Source organism: Miscanthus floridulus, chromosome 9 (genome assembly GCF_019320115.1).
Source record: "Miscanthus floridulus cultivar M001 chromosome 9, ASM1932011v1, whole genome shotgun sequence".
NCBI lineage: Eukaryota > Viridiplantae > Streptophyta > Magnoliopsida > Poales > Poaceae > Miscanthus > Miscanthus floridulus.
The window spans coordinates 26,501,145-26,521,587 of NC_089588.1; the positions used below are offsets into that span (position 1 = coordinate 26,501,145).

Sequence of the window (20,443 nt, forward strand, 5' to 3'; positions counted from 1 at the left end):
AAGCATTTTATTTGTGTCTTTTTTTGTTGCTCTTTAAAAAAAATATTCTCTCTATAATAAAATCTACTCGTACAATTTTTGTATACACACGTATACCTAAATCATGCCAGAAAAAAGCTATTCATGTCTTCTTGTTGAACAATATCAAAGGGGGCAAAAAGATCATAGATGAGCTGGATACTAGACCAACTGCACGAAGACACTGATCAAGTCGTCACCCTTTTTTTCTGACAGTGGGCTTGTTTTAATACAGGGTGTAAAGTTTTAGGGTGTCACATCGGGTGTCACATGGAGATATCGTATGGAGTGTTCGGATACTAATAAAAAAAATTTATAGAATCCGTCAGTAATTCACGAGACGAATTTATTAAGCATAATTAACCATCATCAGCGCATGTGTTACTGTAGCACCACATTATCAAATCATGAACTAATTAGGCTTAAAAGATTCGTCTCGCAAATTGGTCGCAAGCTGTGTAATTAATTATTTTTTTAGTCTATATTTAATACTTCATGTATGTGTCAAACATTCGATTGAATAGAGAGTAAACTTTAGAAGAGGAACTAGACAAGGCCATAGTTGGCCACTGGCAAAATGCTGACGCTATCGCTATACCACATTATTCTTCTATGCGGCCAAACAGATGTCCTAGCAATGGCGCCGTACGGCCCACGCTTGGCACGTTGGCGTTGCAGTTTGCAACCCCCCGGCCGGGTGGTTTGTTGATGGTGGAGGCCTGGAGGGAGCTGACAGCTGAGGCGTCTCAAAATCTAGCTCAAAATCTAGCAATGGTGCAGTTGCGAGCCTCGTGTGGTGTGGTGGGGCTGCTGCTTAGCTTTTGTCACTTGAAGTCATTCGTTCGCTCGGTTGCCCATCCCAACGAGGAACGGTATCCATCAAGCATCAAACAACCCCTTGAATTTTTTGACACCGGGTCATTAGTCATTGCCAAAAGCGACTCACCTTAAAAAGTTGGATTTGCAGGACACATGGTAAAGTACCTAAATGATTTTGTTGTCCTGCATTTGTACGGAAATTTGACAGATATATAGGACCTATTTCAACACAAGTGATAATTGTTAGCTAGTTCAAAGTTAGCTTTATTTTATCCAAATGGGAGGTTAATAGGTGAGGTGATTATTACTCCACAATCCACATAGCAACTAGAAATCGCATACCAATTGAAGAATATCCACCAGAAATTAGAGACCAAGTTAGAAGGGCATATGCTTTGAAATGTCCGACCCAACCTCGTAATCTTACCTTTGCTCGTAAATGGAAAAATGGTCAATGGAGATCATTTCATCAAACTTGGTTTGACGAGTTTGATTGGCTAGAGTATAGTGAGTCGAAGGATGCAGCTTATTGCTTATATTGTTATCTTTTCTTTGATCCGGGGAAGCCTGGAAAATTTGGTAGTTCTGTGTTTGCAAAGGATGGTTATACTAACTGGAAAAAAAGCTAAGGACAATCTTAATCAGCACAGTACTTGCAAGACTCACAATAATGCTAGGCAAAAGTGTGATGACTTTATGAACCAAAGAACAAATGTGGCTAGAAGAATTGATGTAATTAGCAAGGAGGAAGAGAAAAGATATGAGATTCGCTTAAACTTTTCTTTAGATGTAGCAAGATTTCTCATAATGCAAGGTGATGCTTTTCGTGGACACGATGAGTCCTCTACTTCCAACAACAAGGGTACATATAGAGAGATGGTTGATTGGTACAAAGATAAAGTTGAGATTGTTAAGGATGCATACGATAAAGGTGCAAAAAATTGCACAATGATATCTCATCATATACAGAAGGACCTTACAAAAGCTTGTGCACAAGAAGTCATGCCAGTGATTATGGATGAGATTGGAGATAAAAAATTCTCTGTATTGATTGATGAGTCCCGAGATGTATCAATAAAAGAACATATGACTATAATTTTGAGGTTAGTAGATGACAACTCTATTTTTTTTACCTCGACTTTTACTTGTACACTTGTACTAACATGAAATAAAATATGGTTCGCAGGTTTGTGAATGATGAAGGAAAGGTGATGGAGAGGCTCCTTGGACTTCAGCATGTTGAGAGTTGTACAGCTGCTACATTGAAAGAAGCTCTGGTCAAAATGCTTAACAGTCATAAGCTACCAATCTCTAGGCTTCGTGGGCAAGGTTATGATGGAGCTTCCAATATGAGAGGTGAATTTAATGGTGTGCAAAAATTGATTCGAGATGAAAATCTTTATGCATTCTATGTGCATTGTTTTGCCCATCTATTGTAATTAGTGTTTGTTACTGTTGCAACTTCTACTCCAGCCATTGCAGATTTCTTTAACTATGTTCCTCTAATAGTCAACACTATCGGCGCATCATGTATGAGAAAGGATGCCTTGCTTGCAAAGCATCATGATGTGTTGTTAGAAAAGTTGGAGAGTGGGGAGATTATCACTGGAAAAGGTTTGAACCAGGAATGTAGCCTAGCAAGGCCTAGAGATACTAGATGGGATTCACATCTTAAAACTTTACTTCGTATTTTGGTGATGTGGGAAGCTGTCATAGACATTCTTGAGATAGTAAAGAAAGACTCTGTTAAACCAGGAAATAATGGTGGAGCATTTGGTTTAATTGGTAAAATGGAGATGTTTGATTTTGTGTTCATAATGCATTTAATGATAAAATTATTGAGCATCACAAACAGTCTATCACGTGCTTTGCAAAGGAAGAATCAAGACATTGTTGAGGCAATGCAATTGATCATAGATGTCAAAGAGCAGTTGTAGGATATGAGGGACAATGGATAGGATCCTTTATTCAAAAGAGTGAAAACATTCTATGATAAGAATAAGATTGAAGTGCCAAATATGGACAAGGAAATAAATGCTAGAGGGACATCTACACGTAGAAAGCAAAAGGTAACAAACATGCATTTCTACTATGTTGAGGTTTTCCTTGCTGCCATAGATTCCATTTTGTCTGAGATGAATCATCGATTTGGTGAAGTTAGTTCAGAATTATTAGTATGCATGGCTTGTCTTAACCCAAGGAACTCCTTCTCTAATTTTGATGTGGATAAGCTTGTGAGACTTGCTGAAATTTATGCTGTGGATTTTGACGTCGGTGACCTTCTTCTTTTGCCTGGTCAACTGAGAGGATTTGTCAGTCGTGCTAGAAGAACTCAAGACTTTCTTGATGTACAGAGCTTGGAAAGGTTGCTGAAATTATGGTCAAGACTAAGGCCCCGTTTGGTACCGCTCCCGGCAGCTCCGGCTCCGGCTGACATCCCTGCAACGAACACTGTAGCAGCACTGTAGCATCGGAGCTGTTTTTCTCTTCCCACCTTTTCCCTCTCACTGTAGCGTTGGTACTGTTCATGGAGCCGGTGAAGATCGAATTTCTTGCTTCTTCTGACACGCTACAGTGCATGAACAGTGCGGGAGCCGAAGCACTGCGGAGCGGTACCAAACGGGGCCTAAAATGAACACATCTTATGGATTGGTGTATCGGCTCATTGAATTAACATTAATTCTTCCAATGGCAACAGCTTCAGTTGAGAGGATATTTTCTGCTATGTCTATTGTAAAGACAGATTTGCGTAACAAAATGGGTGATGAATAGCTCAATGACTTAATGATATGTTACACTGGGAAGAAGATATCTAGAAGCATCAAGAATGACAAAATCATAAAACGATTTGAAGACATGAAAACCCGGCATATGTTAGTGCCTCGGAACAATCTAGTGGTATGATATATGTTCTCTTCTACCTTCAAAACTTTGAAGTTAAATACTTAAAATTTGTGTCACTAATTTATTTTTTTCTTGTATAGATTGCTTCTAATGATTCATGAAGAATACAACAGCGTGAATGCGTCATCATCTATCGATCTTTTGTTGGTTAGTTCTAAAAATTGTATCTTTTACTTCTTCTTATGCGTTTTATGATACACTTTCGATTGTTTATCATAGTTATCATGTAAAAGATTTAAAACTGCTATATCTTTGCTTTGTATGGGATATAATTGAGTGAAGTTGGTCTAGCTCTTTTTGGCCCAGTCCCTCCTAAATATTTTTTTCTAGATCTGCCACTGCTCCACATAGCAACTAGTTGTTGTTAGTGTATTAGCTAGTTGAAAGGAGCTAATAGATCGGAAAAAAGACTAAATTGTCCCCACCCACCTACCCTTTCCGGACCTCAAGCGTGCATACCAAGGGCAAAAGAAACTTTTACTAATAATCGTATCATCAATTAGCCCATGTATGTATTTAAACACACCAAAGCAAGTTTTAACTAGCTAACAATTAGTCCTAACTCGTCCAAATATGCCCATTGTATAACCCCATATAGTCTCGCATTACACTGTGGGTTTGATATAAAAAATGAGATCCAACCTAGGAGGAACTAGGTGGTTTTTCATTAAGAAGAGAAATAGGCACCCAAATTCAGTCCTAGACAGACTTGAACCTGGGTGGTTGGGTGTATTGCCACACCTCTCACCCAACCAGTTGAGCTAGGCTCACTTCCTACTGTGGATTTGATATCACGTTAAAAAAACTAGTAATTTATATAGTGTTTGTTGGTGGAACCGATCCATTCTAGATGAGGTGATATATCATGAGTTCGTCCTTCATATTTAGTAAAATGACTTCATTTCTCGTACTAATATTAATTAGTATTAGCTTGTGAGGCATCAACTCATTCCATTCCCTAAATCAAACAAAAAGTATAAGAAATAAGGTAAAGATAGGCTACCTCATCCCAGAGACCAAACATATCATAGTTTATATATTCCGCGAGTCGTGCAAAATGAATGACAAGTCTCCATGTCTCAAATCAACATGTCTTTTTACGCAACTTGTTTAAGAAGACATCATGGACGAAAAGATATCAACTCCCATATAAATTTCGCGAACGACCATTCTATATGTCAGGCATCATTGCAGCACACTTTGTGGCATCATCATTGCAACAATGAAGCTCAGAAGTACGTTCCTCCGATCACAAGCGAATCAGGTGAAATTCTGACCAAAATCCAAGTTAAGATTTTGAGTGCTGGACAACAATCAAGAAACGCATCATCCCAGCAATCTGAGCACTGCCTTTCAAGCTACGCACACAACCGCCGCAGTTGCACGAGATAAAAATAAAGGAACACTCATCATGAGATTCCACACTGTGTATCTAGCTGGGCCATTACATCTATGTGCGTGTATATAATATAATAAACATATATAAAAGTAACACAAAAGCTTCACTTGCATTACATGCAACCCATAAGAGGAAGACACGCCTCACCTCGATCTTTTTATTAGGTTTTCAGAATGCACCCATCAACTTCTTCAATGCATGGTGATGCATGCATTGCTGGTGTCATTATCGATGGATAAACCAGTCACACCAGATAGGGTTGCAAGTCCTTGTAATTAAAATGGGAACACAAAACCTTTTGAAGAAACTGAGGAACAAAAGAGAACGGATAAAGTAGAGAAAGGCATGCAACATGGGAAGGTAAGCACCTAAAAATTGACAGCTTACCGGTTTACGCACTGCATTGTCATGGTGTCTTTCAAAGACAAAAGGTAGCAGATCTATAGCTTGGCTTACTCACAAGTTGTCGGCAGATTTGAATTTCTTCAATTTGTTCCCTTGCACGTTTTGATCTCTGTCTCCTTGCAGCAGCAAGAATGCAGTAATGCATGCAAGACCGGCCTTGTGCCCGCACACTCCAGATCGAAATGAATACTGTGAGGTTTACTATGCATGTGTTTAGTTTGAGGGCATAGCGGGATGGGATGCCCCCGTTCCAGTTTTTAGGGATGAGTTGATTTCATCTCATGTTTGGTTGTGTGGGACAGGACCATCACTGTTTTGTATTTGGTTTGGGGACTCCAAAAGATGGGATAAAACACCTATCATGGGACACACATGTCAACATCTATTTTTACTTTTTTTTTTCTCTTTCTTCATCCTCTCTTCTCTCCCTTGAGCACTCCTGTTCTTCCTCCCAATGGTTCCCCTCTGCACCCGACATCCAGTCCTCCACCCTTCCGCACCCGGCACCCGTCTCTCCATGTGCCCTTCACCCCTCCGTGTCGGCCATTCGTCCCTCCGCGTTGGCCATCTGCCCCTCCTCACCTAGCGCTCTCAAGCTTGATGGCCAACGCAAGGGGTGGGCCTCTATGGGTGCTGACCGTGCAAGGCTCAACACATGGTCTGATGGATACCATGCATGGTGGCCACTTGAGCAAAATTCAAGTACGGTAGGTACAGTAGCACATCGAGTGGACAAGGTGAGCGCCCCTAATGAGCTAGGAGAGCGACTCGAGTGAACAACTTAGAGAAAGAGAGGGAGATGGCTTAGCTGAATGGGAGCGAGGAGATATTAAGACCTACTTGAAACACTAGCTAGATAAGTTCATTCATTTATCCTTCCTCATTGCTTTTTGTGCAATCTCGTGTTAAGATAAAACCTTTAGTTATGGAGGTCATATGTGTATTTTAAACAACCCGATCCTATGGACACACTAGTGGAGTGTGTGAAGCGCATCTCTAAGGACTACCATGGTTGGTTTACTTAAGCTAAGTTGGTCAAAAGATGACACTTGGTTTAGGTGGATTAACCTAGGCGTGTCCTCGCAAACCCAAGGTTACTTAAAATCGATGATTGATTTTATTTTTGCTTCGAGTGACATCTTGAGCGAAACTCTACGGATAATCTTGTATTAACTTTTTGTTCAGGAAGGAGAGAGTTCTTAGGGCATGTTTGATTATTAGTAACTAACCTTTCCACACCTAACCTTAGACAAACTATGGCTGTACATACTTATGGCAAAGTTGGACAAAAACAAATAAACATAACATGTGGGACAGGATGCTAAGAATCAAAAGTGAGAGGTGTCGTAGCTATAGTAGTGAACTAAACATGACTAATGTGTGACGTGACAATTTTAGACATGAACTAAACATGCCATAGTTTGCACTTTTTAAAAACCATTATTTATTGAATAATCAATAAAAGACATTTAAAGGGGACACATGCATGATGGATGGTGGAGAAATTTACTATTTTTTTTAAATGTTGTCATCTTCTTCTTCTTTTAAGGAATAGGAGGGACAAGTCCCTATATATAGTTTGATATATATCTTGCACTAATTTAGGTAGGATTTGTTCTCTTGGATATTTATTTGATTTTTTTATTTTGCATCTTGCAACGTTTTTTAATTAGCTGCGGTGGATGCATCACGTACGCATTCCGTTTTGTTTCTTTATTCGATGTTCCTTGTCCCTTACTACAGGTATCCGCGCCGTTTTGTTTCATGTGGAGGCTAGTGTAGAGTAGCTTGTATCATACTCCTCTAGCTAGCAAGCAACGAGAAAACACTCCTATTTTCTTCTCTCGGACAACGAGAATACTCTTATTCCGATGTAGTCGGTCCATTATATATTAACAATTAACATTGATCCATAAAAGAAGCCAATGGTATAGTGTGCTTAACCTTTTTTCAGAAAACAAACAAAAAAAAACTTCAGCATTGGATACTGCTAGGACTAGCTAGGAAATGTACCGTCTTCGGTTTTTTCACGGGTTACGACAGATCTGTGTAGATGAATTGAAATATATATCTGTCACGAACTTTAGAGCATCTAATTAAGGTAAAGTACATTTTTCTCTCTGAAACTTATACAGTAGTCAGATTTTTAACCTTAAACTATCACTACTGGAATCTCGCTTTTTTCTGTGTGTGCGAAAACACACAGAAAATGCGAATACCGTCAGAAAAATACGGTATACCCTCAGAAAAATACCCACAAATTTTTCTGTGGGTTCACCGTCAGAAATAATTTTTCTGTGGGTCTCACACGCACAGAAAAATGGTTTTCGCCCAGATTAAAACTAATTTTGTTGTGTGTTAATCCACACAGAAAAAAGAAATAAACGCACAGAAAAAAACATTTTTCTGTCGGTCTAGGTGAACTCACATAAAAATTCATTTTGCCCAGATTAAAAAAGAATATTTCTGTGTAGCTAGCCTCACAGAAAAAGAGTTAAACGCACAAAAAAATTATTTTAAAACAGTAGCAACAGCATATTAAAATATATATTTTCCATACAGTAATTTATGTGCATGACAACAAGATTTCATTCAAATAATACACAAATACATTACTCGAAGGGACCTTGATGGGTGACCAGACAACCGATCAAGTATCAAGAGTACCAAAACAAGTATCACGCCCGATGTGGCTGGGCGACAAGCAAACTTCAAATGACCGACATCAAAGTTCTAAACCATCACGAGAGGATGATTAGGACACCATGATGAGCTTCACTACTGTGGCTGAAGGGTCGAGATGGCGACTAGAGGGGGGATGAATAGTCTTTTCTAAAACTTAATCGCGTCGGCTAACCAATACAAATGCGGAATTAAAACTATCGGTCTAGCCAAGACTATACCCCACTATATATGTTCACTAGCACCTTGCAAAGATAACAATTATGCAACAAAGGTGCCGGGCTAGCTAGAGCTCTCCTAAACAATTCTAGGAGCAAGGTCACACAAACCTATGCCACTAGTACTTTAAGCGACAAGGGAGCTCCTACACATGCTAGTAAGCAAAAGCACAAAGCTAACGATGCTCACTAGCAATGCTCAATAACAAGGCAACCAATGCCTAATTAGAGAGCGCAAATACTTAGCTACACAAACTAAGCAATGTGACTAACAAGGTTACTAAAACCAAATTAGCCACGCAAGGGAGCTACTTCTATGCTACACAAGCAAGAAGGTAATTAGCAAGCTACACAAGCTATCTAATTACAAGAGCAACTACACCAGCTTAATATGTATAAAAGTAATTGCAAGCTTGTGTAATGGGGATGCAAACCAACGGGAAGAATAAGGTTGACACGATGATTTTTCTCCCGAGGTTCACGTGTTTGCCAACACGCTAGTCCCCGTTGTGTCGACCGCTCACTTGGTGGTTCGGCGGCTAATTAGCATCACCCGCTAAGCCCGCACGTCGGGCGCCGCAAGAACCTACCCCTTGAGTGAGGGTAGCTCAATGACACGCTTTACTAAAGTTGCTCTTCGCGACTCCCGCGGGGCGAGCACAATGCCCCTCACAAGCACTTCTCCGGAGCGCCGCACAAGCTTCTTGCGCGCTTCGACGGAGACCACCACCAAGCCGTCTAGGAGGTGGCAACCTCCAAGAGTAACAAGCACCACCGGCTTGCAACTCGATCACCTAGTGCCACTTGATGCAACCTCACGATGCAATCGCACTAGAATCGCTCACTCACACAATCGGATGATCACTATCAAGTATATGTGTGATGGAGGGCTCCCAAGCACTCTCAAGCATGGACACAAAGTCCCCCAAGGTGCTCAGCTCCAGCCATGGCCGAGGGCCACTTCTATTTATAGCCCCAAGGGCTAAACTAGCCGTTACCTCTTCACTGGGCAACGGTCGGGACGACCGGACGCTCCGGTCCGATCGACCGGACGCTGGACCTCAGCGTCCGGTCACGCGATACTCGCCACGTGTCCCCTGCGTTCAACGGTCATCTTCCGATCCCAACGGTCATCTGCCGACCGGACGCAGCACTTCAACTGACCGGACGCTGGACCCTCAGCGTCCGGTCGTTTCCAGTAAGCTCCCGAGCATGACCGGACGCGTCCGGTCAACTCGACCGGACACAGCCCAGCGTCCGGTGCTTAACCCTAAGCACTGTGCCGACCGACAGCCTGACCGGACGCACCACCTCAGCGTCCGGTCGTTTCGGACTCAGCGTCCGGTCACTGTTAAACAGTGAGACCGAATTCCTTTCTTCTCTATCTTCTTCACCCTTGGTCCAATGTGCTAACCACCAAGAGTTTGCATCCGGCATAATAGAAAATAGGCATTTCATTTTCTCGAAAGCGCCGAATCCCGCCTCGCAAGCTCGGCGGGAGGGAGAGAGGGACCCAAAACCCATCTCACCCCTGCAAACACCACCTCCTTTGTAAATGTGCCAACACCACCAAGTGTACACCATCATGTGTATGTGTGTTAGCATTTTCACAATCATTTCCCAAAGGATGTTAGCCACTCAACTTGCCACGCCACTCGATCCTAGCGACAATGCAAAGTTAGATCACTCGAGTGGCACTAGATGACCGATATGCAAACAAGTTTGCCCCTCTTGATAGTACGGCCATCTATCCTAAACCCGGTCATAAACTTCTCTACACACCTATGACCGGTGAAATGAAATGCCCTAGGTTATACCTTTGCCTTGCGCATTCCATTCCATCTCCTTCAATGTCGATGCAACACATGCACCAACACGATCAACAATGATATGATCCACTTCATATCATCACGTGATCATATTGGTTCATCGATCTTGACTTCACTTGCTCTTCACCGTTGCCATCGTCCATCGGCGCCAAGTCTTGCTCAAGCTTCACCGCCACGCGGTTCATCACTCCAAAGCCTTCGACTTGCCCTTCACGCTTGCAACCGGTCCATCAAGCCAAGTCTTGTCTTGATCTTCTCCACCTTGATCACATGACTCAATGTCATGTCTCATGTGCATTTAAGCTCCTTCATCATCACATGTGTGAGCTTTGCAACATCTCCAAGCCATTTTCACCTTCATGGCATATGTTGCTCACACACATGTACCTGTGGACTAATCACCTGTGTATCTCACATAAACACAATTAGTCCACCTAGGTTGTCACTCAATTACCAAAACCAACAAGGACCTTTCAGTGGCGGCGGTAGCTGCTCCTACTGCTGCAGCTGTGAGTGCGGCGACGGAAAGGTGGCAGTGGTAGGCATGGTCGGCGACACTCCTGCAGCGACAAAGAAGCAAGTGTTAGGACTAAGTTCTCTAGGTTAGGACTAGGTAACTCATAAAATCTAGGAAGGCGAAGAAAAACCTAAGTCAATACCGATCGAAGCTGAGCCTAATGTAGTGTATCCCTAAGAGTATGATGCTGGATAGGACGCCGGAGCTACACCTGCAAGAAAGGCGAGGTTTGAGTCAGAAAAGCGTAATAAGGAAATTTAAGGAGTGAAACGCGCAAGGGACACAACTTGAGCAATAAATAACAAAGGAATACCTAGAGTCGCCGGCTAGAAGATCTGGTAGAGGTGTGCAGCAAGGCTGACCTATGACATCTTTGTTTTGACTACTATTTTTTCTTCATGTTTTTTTCTCTAAAACTGCTATGGACTACCTTCCCCTTGATACCGCAAAGGACATGACACATTCATTTGGAAAACAGAGATAGAGACAGGTATACATCTAACAGTTCGTGGTTCTTCTAATTGTCAAGGTCACACACCTCAACTAGTGAAGTGTCGACCCTAGGAACAATTAGGAAATTGTCATAACAACATGGAAGCAATTGAACAAAGTACAAATAAAAAACTTGCTGAAAACTCAGCTACACAGCAACCAAAGATTGACAACCAGCAAAGATTTTGGGAACACTGAATCAAACTGACAAATGACTTAGCAGCAGCTGTCTAAAGTTGAGAGAGCATCCTATTGAAGTCAAATGTTGAGAGAATCACACTTTGAGGTGCTACGCCAATTAGCGATTTCAGCAGGATAGGCATGTGGACACATAAGCATAGTAGTATTGTCAATCTAACATACTCTTGCAAGTGAATAAAATAAGTTTCTAAACAGGCCATTTGACATTGCTAACCACCTTGCAAGTGAATCATACATATTCAAATCAGATTGTTATATGACAATAAAATAAGCTCATATTTATCAAGTGCAAGCAGTCGGTTCTTACTACTGATTTTACAGTTGGGGTCATCAAAAGTTGAGAAATAAAGTGCCAATCTCAGACTCTAAAAAGGTTGGAACAATGTCAGTCCAATTCAAAATCAGTAAGGTATGCATTACTCAAAGTTCCAGTACCTCAACACAAGCTCAAGGTTGGAACATTGGTCTTAGATATCAGTTGCTCCTCGGTTGACCTTGAGCTTGGAGCATAAGAAACAAACAGAGTAAGAAACAAAGTTCCAGTACCTCAACACAAGCTCAAGGTCATCAGTTCTTGGCATGCTTAATATGATATCATCATTGGCAAAGTAAGTGAGGCCTCAGCTTAACGATATGTTGGTACAATTTCCATATACTCAATCATAGGTGGCTGCCAAGGCAAAAAAAACAGATAGAAGAAAACTAAGATCATGTCCCATGGTTTGCTGACAGTCATGAGAATCATACAGAATGCACAAAAAACAAATTGCAGCCACCTCAGAGTTTATTTTTCATGTTGCATCATTGGCCAAATAAATATCAAGAGTTTGAACATCACAGTCATATTAAGAGATTGAACATCAGTGTCATAAATTCTAGATGCTTCAGCACAAAGAACCCTCACTAGAATCAAAGCTATGGACTTAAGCAAGACACGGCTGCCACACCATAGGGCGCTCCTCCAGCGCCTAGGGTTAAGTAAACATCATCGACCAAGGCACTTTGCTCAGTTTGTAAATCGGACTAGGCATCATCATGTGCAAAATCTAGGCTACAACACATGTGTACAACAAATAAGAGGTGCACATCACACAGATCTGAGGGCGGAACAAGACGAAAGCAAATGTAAACATATAGATCAACAAAAATGTCGCTCAAATCTAAGTATCTAAGAACATGAACCCTAATATCAGTGGACGACAAACAAAATCCACAAACGATTCAACATAAATCACCGCACAGAGAGGGGCAGGAGATGGGGGCATGTGAGATATACTGTCGGAGCACTAGAGGACCAACCTGAATCCGCCGGTGGAGGTTGACCGTATAGGTCAAGCGAGCTCGATGGGAAGGAAGAGGAGAGAGCGCACCAAACCAGAGGAGGAAGGAGAGGCGCAAAATGGGGGCGGTAACCCTAGCCCAGGCCCGAGGACGACAAGATCTCCCGCGCAAGATCTGGGGGCGGCGGTGGCCGCCGCGACGTTGGAAGAGAGGAGAGGGAGGCAGATCTGGGGACGGAGGCGCCGCCATCCGGCCTTGCACGGGCAGCCACCGCCGTCTTCTGAGGGAAGGGAGGGGAGGAGTTGTAGTGGAGGAGGGGGTGGTGACCTCACCGGTGGAGGAGGAGGTGGCCGCCGCGAAGGTGGAAGAGAGGAGGGGGATGGCCGCCGCGACGGTGGAAGAGACGAGGGGGTGGCCGATGCGAGACCTAGAGCGACGGGAGTGCGAGCGGGTGCGGGCGGCGCGTTTGGGATAAGGATGGGCGGCCGCGTCTGGAGATAGGTTTAGGGTTTTTTTTCGTGTATATAGTTTTTTTGTGCGTGTACATAGTTTTTCTGTAAGTTTTGAAAAGACCGACAGAATAATATAAATTTTTCTGTGTGTATTTACACGCACAGAAAAATCAAGCAATTTTCCTGTGGGTTTTCGAATATTTCTGTCGGGATTTTTGAAACGCACAGAAAAATTACGAATTTTTCTGTGTGTACAGAGAAACACACATAGAAAAATGTAACACCCACAGAAGTATTCAAATTTCCAGTAGTGTATGAAAGCGGGTAACGAACACCCTCAAATTGTCAAAACCGGACAAGTAGTTGGCTCCTTATGTTGATTTCAATGGTGGTTTTCTATTCTATTGAAATAATAAAAAAACTTTATTTACTACACGAAACTTCATAAACAATTTATTTTCAGTCAGGAAAATATGAAACTAGTACCATTTTTTTTGAAAATATGTTCACTACTTGTTTATGATGTCTGTGTGTGTGTGTGTTTTTTTGGATTTAGTTTATTTCTTTTCTTATTGCTTTATTGTTCATATAGTCGCGCTCGTTTTTTATTTAAAACAAGTAATATCTAAATATATCATTAAGAAGCGGATGAAAAAAATAGAAAACCACTTTGAAGCCAAAGTGGGGACCAAATTTGTCCCAGTCTCGACAGTCTTGGTTTCATAGTTTAATAAGGTTGAAAAACCAAACTACATTGTAAGTTTTAGGTTGAAAAATATACTTTACTTTCTAAATAATCACCCATCCGTTTTCTAATCCTTCTCAATTTTTTGATTGATCTTCGGTGTTATCCTAATTTTCTTCTAGATAATTATCCACAAAATCTATGGAACCCATGGTCGCGGCCGTCAACTTTATTGGAGCTGCACGCATGACAAGATATGTGAATGGATAACATGACAACATGTAGGCCGCCTTTTAAAAAAAAAAAATTACACATTACAATGTAGACCCATAGCACGTACGTACACTCACATTTATGAATATATATACGTAAACCCTTTCCTTATAAGCACATTCGAAGGATTGAGCCAGCAGATTTTAAGATTGACGAAGTTACCATAGGCGTCTCGCTGTTGACGGGGACGTCGCGTACCACTGAAAGAACACTCATGCCAAGTTAAGAAGTTAAACTCAAGTGGGCAGGTTTACAAGAAATCTAAAACTTATCCAAGATCAGTTCGTGCATGTAGTACATGGGCTTATTTTTGTACCAACACGGTAAAGCTGTACCCGTACGCATCATATCGTCGCCTCGTCGGTACGTGCATACGGCTCTGGTACACTTTTACTCATCATCGTCATGTCATGTATTCATGTGTCCGGCCGTGTTGTCCTGGGTCATCATGGAGAGGGAACATGTGAAAAAACAGCTGCAGTTTACAAAGCGGGAGGATGTTTTCTGCCGCTGATAAATCGGCCCAGACTGATTTATGATTGAAAAAAAAATATTGTACTATGACTGATAAATTTAGTTGATGAGGTGAAACCAACATGGCGGCATTAGCATGTGTACTGTAGCACTACATTATGACTAATTTGCGAAACGAATTTATTAAGTCTAATTAATAAAGTATTAAATATAGACTAAAATAATAACTAATTACACCGATGGCAACTAATTTGCGAGACGAATTTATTAAGTCTAATTAATCTATCATTAGCACATGTTACTGTAGCACCACATTGTCAAATCATGGATTAATTAAGACTTAAAAAATTCGTCCCGCAAATTAGTCGTAATCTGTGCAATTAGTTACTTTTTTAGTCTATTAGTCTGTTCGCTTGTTGGTTTCAGTCAAGGCTTATTAGCAAGCCAACAGTGTTTTCCTCTCACGAAAAACCAGCACCAACCGGGCTTATCAGCCCAGAAACCAACCAGCGAACAGGCTCTATATTTAATACTTTATACATATATTCAAACATTCAATGTGATAGGGAGTAAATTTTAGGGTGAGAAACTAAACTGGGTCTTACAGTTACAGCAGGACAGCGGGTCACGGTGAATAGTACTAGTAATAGGTGTGTCTGTACATGCATCAGCAGTCACCATGTTCGTCGGTCAAGACAAACAGTGCATGTGACCGTCAGTTCCGCCTTCAGGTTTTGTTTTTATAGTATATTTGTTTCAATTTCATTGATCGGCACGCATGCACCGCCGGTCTCGAGTGCAAGCAACGCTAGCTAGCGAGTTAGTACAAACTAGCCCCCTTTAGCTAAAATATTGATGGCCAAGAGTTAGTTCTGCTATTAGCCTCACCTATTTTGATGGCTAATGACTAATTTAAGCAGAAAAAAAAGAAAAACTGAACTGTCACGGGCCACGGGCCACGGCCCACCCAGTCATTTTGTGTTGAGGCCTTGTGGGTGAGCAGAAGGCAGCCGAAAGCCCCGAGTCAGAGCAGGGCAGGCCTCCGTCACGCAAAGCCCAGAGGTGTCCGACTGCCATGGAGAGGCACTCTGAACCCCAAGGAAAAGGTGACCTTCCTTAACTGTTACACTATGTGATTCCAATTTGCTCCATTTAATTAAACGGGAAAATTGGATTTTTAGGTTTCTTTATTAACTTCTAACTCGGAAGTCAGAAGCAGCAAGCACCCCTCCTCGGCCTCACTCCCTCTCGCTCCTGTAGTTGGCAACCAACGTCCAGCGGTGGAGCGGATGGCTCACCCCCTCCCCTCCTAGCTCTGCTTAACTCGGCGTCTCCCTCTCCAATGTCCATTCTCCAGTCTAGACTCTAGGCTTATAGGTTCGAATTTTGTTTTCTTTAATTTAAAACAAATTGATATCTTCATTAATGAAATCTAGTGTAAATCACTGCGATCAAGTTTTTTTTTTTGCATTGTATTCTTGTTATGGTCATTATGTTATGAATTTATGGTCCAATATATTACACTAGTAGTATGCCCGTGCTAACACCGCGGTAAAAGGCAAAAGATAGTATTTTCGCAATCACGCAAATGATTTAACCATATTTTTTTTGCACACTTTAATTGTAGTATTTGATTAATAGGGATGAAGAAACAAAGCTAATGTTCAATATACAATATAGATGAGGGTAACCATGATTGTCCAGCAGCATTATTCTATATGTCCATGTTAAGCCGCCTTTCTACACTTAAATTATCATGTGGTACTACAAGCATGTCTTGTAACGAAGCTAGCATTACCTCTTCTATAATCATTGACTTAAAAATGTCTAGTTGTCCGGACAACCATATATCTATCCTATAGTTAAAAATAGCTTTTCCACTGGATCCAAATTTTATTTTCATTGTTATCTGAAAAGAATGTCAAGTACAACAAAAAAATGACATGAAAGCAGTGTAACCTTATATTTTCAAATAAATTAGTGCACCTTATAAAATGGGGAATAACCTGCACCATTAACATAAATATTGCTCAACCTCGCAAAAACTATATTAAAGAACGACCTTTGCAAACACAAATGGAGAGCTTGGTTGGATGCTCAGATGTTTGATATGATTCTTTGTTTCGGGCTAAAGAATCAAGCAACATTACTGGACAGAGGATGGTAATGATCAGCAAAACAATGCATCCCTGCTTTTAAATAAATCAACTATTTGTAACTGACAAATGTAGCTTGTATTGCAGGAGATTGAATCAAAGAATGAAAGAATGAGAGCGAAATAATCAATTATATTGTTGCCAGAAATGTCGCATGATGTGGTAAGCCTGAAGAAAAGTCTTTTTGTGCAAGACTTAATTATCGATGCAACAGAGTTTCAGTTTCTATTGATAGACATGTAATATTACTCATCATGCTAAAAAAAATCTGACAAAGTTCTTTACGGAGATACCATTTCAACTGTGAAACATGATTTTGGCTCTTGTAACTATAACTATTGCACTAAGAGCTCATGGTGCTGATATCCAAGAAATTAATTAATATCAGAGGAAGCACTGAACGTCTGAACCTCAACTCATTGTGTCATAATTTTTTTTTTCTAATAAGCAAGCAATAACATTGGAACACATACATGAATTGTATCTCATGCCTCAAAATTTAATAAACAAATTTAATAAGCAAGCAATAACCAGACCTCTCTATCCAAGAATTTAATAAACAAATTTCAAACTGAAACCTATGCAACCATGCAAAGAGCAAAAGCCTTGTATGCGCTGGCATACAAGAAGGTACCGGAAGCATAGCATTTAATTAATATAAATAACTTGAGATACTTAATATGTCACACAAGAAAGGATCTAATCTTTAATTAGTCTGGAAAGTTAATCCACTATTGCAAGCTGTAGTGACATTTGACAAATGTGAATACATGCTACACCTGCATCATGAGAATGAATTGCACAAGGATTGCCTCCACGCTCAGCTACCCAAACTCCATGAAACCACATGACCTGTTACAACAGCTAGCTAGCGATTAAACAAGGATTAAAATATGTCTGAGAGCAATCAATAATAAACCCAATAACACACCAATAAGACACCCAGTAAACTGCTGCTGGTAAACTGAAAATTGCAGAACAGAAACTTCACCTAGCATCAGGCCATGAATCAAGCTCCGCCCAGCGGGTGAGGGCAGCGCTAGCTCGTCGACGGAGGCGAGCCGGCGGCCCAGGAGGCGAAGGACGCGTGGCGGGTCGAGGAGGGATCACAACTCAAACAGTAAGAGCATAACATGATCAGACAGTTAAGCATAACATGATACTATGATACTGATTTCTGAAATTAAAAAAACACAACCAACAACCTATCAACACTAATATGCGGAAGTATAGTTTATTATGACTACAATCCATAGTGCAATCCGACCTTCAAATGAATACGCGGAAGTAACGCACTTGATTTGATCAAGTCTAACCTGTTTTAATAAATTAAGCTACAATTGAATCAGATGACAGTAGTAGGACGGAATATTGACCTTGATAAGTGTTGCCACAAAAGTTGAAGGGAGATAGAAGATGTGTATTCATTCCATTGGGCACATACATATACCTCTGTAGCTGAGTCTTGAAAGGATGCCAGTTAGGATCCTTATCGGAAAAAGACAGAAAATTTCTGTGTGTCAGCTTCTAGCTGTTATCGGAAAAAGACTGAAATCAGGCTCTAACTTTGATCATACCTGTCTTGCATGTTTACTGGACCAAAGCCTGCAAAAGAAAAGCAGCTGCTAGTACCAACAAAAGAATCGACACCATACTTCAAGATTGAAGACTAAATAATGGACCCAAAAAAAATGCAAGAACAAATCATACAAGAAAAGGATGAACCTCCTGTAACAGGTGCGACTGCTCCTACAACCAAGAAATTAGGACCAAATCGTGGGGGCACACTGAAGAATCCTGAAGTTAGAGAACTTCCTGACCAAATCAGGAAAAACAGAGGAAATTAGAGAGGGAGAGAGAGATGGGGGTACCTGCACTGAAGAATCGTGGTCCTGGCTGCTCGTCCGCCGCCGCCGAGCACACATCGGAGCTAGGGCGGCTCTCGAACCCGCGGCTGAGCACGCGACCACGTCGGCGCTCGCGCCCACGGTCGGCCTGGGCAGCCGCGGCGTGCGCGGAGGGAGGAGGCGGCCAGGTCCACAGCGGCGGCGGCGGGATCACCGGTTGCTCGGAGCCTGATGGTGTGTTTCCTTTTTTTATTCCGTGCCCGCTCGCAGCCTTTGATCGCTGCTGGCGATGCCGCGACGGTGCGCGCGTGGGGCGCGTTTGAAGCCGCGCGTGCGTGGGGCGGAGGGGTGCATTTGAAGCCTGGCATCAAACTTTTCCCGTCGGCCATAGGATTTGGTTTGGGTATTTTATTAGCTCTTTATTTTAATAGAGATAAATTTTTATATGTATTTTTCTAGGTACACAATGGTTGGAGACTCAGCGGGGGATATTTTTCTAGAGAGATCTAGTATAATTTTGATTGGTGCGTTATAGTAGAGATATTTGCATTGATAATTTTTGTACGTGGAATACTATGCTGTAAAATCCTCGCTTCGCCATTGGGCTCTCGACTACACACTACACTACATGTAATTAGTTCACCAAGCATCAAGTTCTTTTTCATCTCGTGCTCGCTTTCTAAAAAGAAGGGTTCTGTTGCCATAACAACATGAGTTCTGATTCTAGCATTTGGCACGCTAGAACTGAAACCGTTGCATGATAAAGCTTCTACTCGTGTAGTTCTTTTTTTAAAAACAATGGTAGGAGCTCTGCCTTTTCAATTAAGATGAATGAAGTTTATGTATAAGAAAGGGTACCAAACGTGGTGCCAACCACGATAAAAAGGCTAGCCCATCCACGTAACGCGGCAGAGTACAACACTACCATGAGTCATGGACAACGAACATGATTGTAAAGCAAGCAGCCATGCATGTACTCACGTAGTTCTAAGGTTTCATGTATCTATCACCACCTTAATGTGGACTGGCTGCCATGCATGTACACGTACTAATAGAAAAACAAGGTGTCAGTAATTTTTAAAACATCGCCCCAGAATTTCTAAGGCCCACCCAGTTCAATTTTGCAGCAGCAGGCTGACACGAATAAACACTATATACGCATAAGAGAATGAATGAAACAAAAAAAGTTTATACCCTGTGTCAATATTAACTTTATTTATAAAATATATTTTCATCTTCTAAAAATTATATCTTATAGAGCTAATTAATTCTAGAAAATTTAAATCATTGCAAAAAGTGAATTAAGGTGTTAGGGGGGCCAATATATATATATATATACTCATAACACCCCCCCCCCCACCCACCACACACACCCACCAACTAATCAAATTAAACCTAAATCACAACTGGCTGCAAATTAGGGGATGCAAACAGTCACAACCCTGTTTGACCCCTAAACGTATGGATGCTAACATGCTGTAACCAGATGCTACAATCCTAATTAATATGCACGAGTATACGAGACACATTTTCAAGAAAGCAACCCGAATGTATGGTACGATAAACCCCAGCTTACTATTACTAATTAGAGGCCCCAACGGAAGTACCACATTGATTTTCAGCAGACGCACTAGAAAAAAAAATAAATCCTAGAAATTCTCATAATAATCTAAAAAGTCTGGCCTTTTATTTGGTAAACTCTAATCATTTTCACCGATAATAGTCATTCGATCTATTGTAGTTTATTAAAAAATTACCCATCACTACCATTATGAAAAATACATAAAGTAA

General features: G+C 41.3%; 1 protein-coding gene and 1 pseudogene across 1 annotated transcript; one reads left to right on the forward strand and one right to left on the reverse strand.

The window, feature by feature from the left end:
- Nucleotides 1-2,048: 2,048 nt before the first annotated feature.
- Nucleotides 2,049-3,842, forward strand: LOC136483202 (uncharacterized; annotated as a pseudogene).
- A 10,382-nt stretch (nt 3,843-14,224) lies between these two features.
- On the reverse strand, nt 14,225-19,253 carry LOC136479527 (uncharacterized). The gene is made up of 8 exons (XM_066477368.1): nt 19,227-19,253; nt 18,677-19,013; nt 18,531-18,602; nt 18,383-18,410; nt 17,797-18,293; nt 17,585-17,657; nt 14,474-14,613; nt 14,225-14,375 (listed from the first exon to the last, which is right to left on the reverse strand). The coding sequence occupies exons 1-5, from the start codon at nt 19,251-19,253 to the stop codon at nt 18,230-18,232; spliced, it is 528 nt and encodes a 175-aa protein (XP_066333465.1). The 3' UTR covers nt 14,225-14,375; nt 14,474-14,613; nt 17,585-17,657; nt 17,797-18,229.
- Between the last annotated feature and the right edge of the window lie 1,190 nt (nt 19,254-20,443).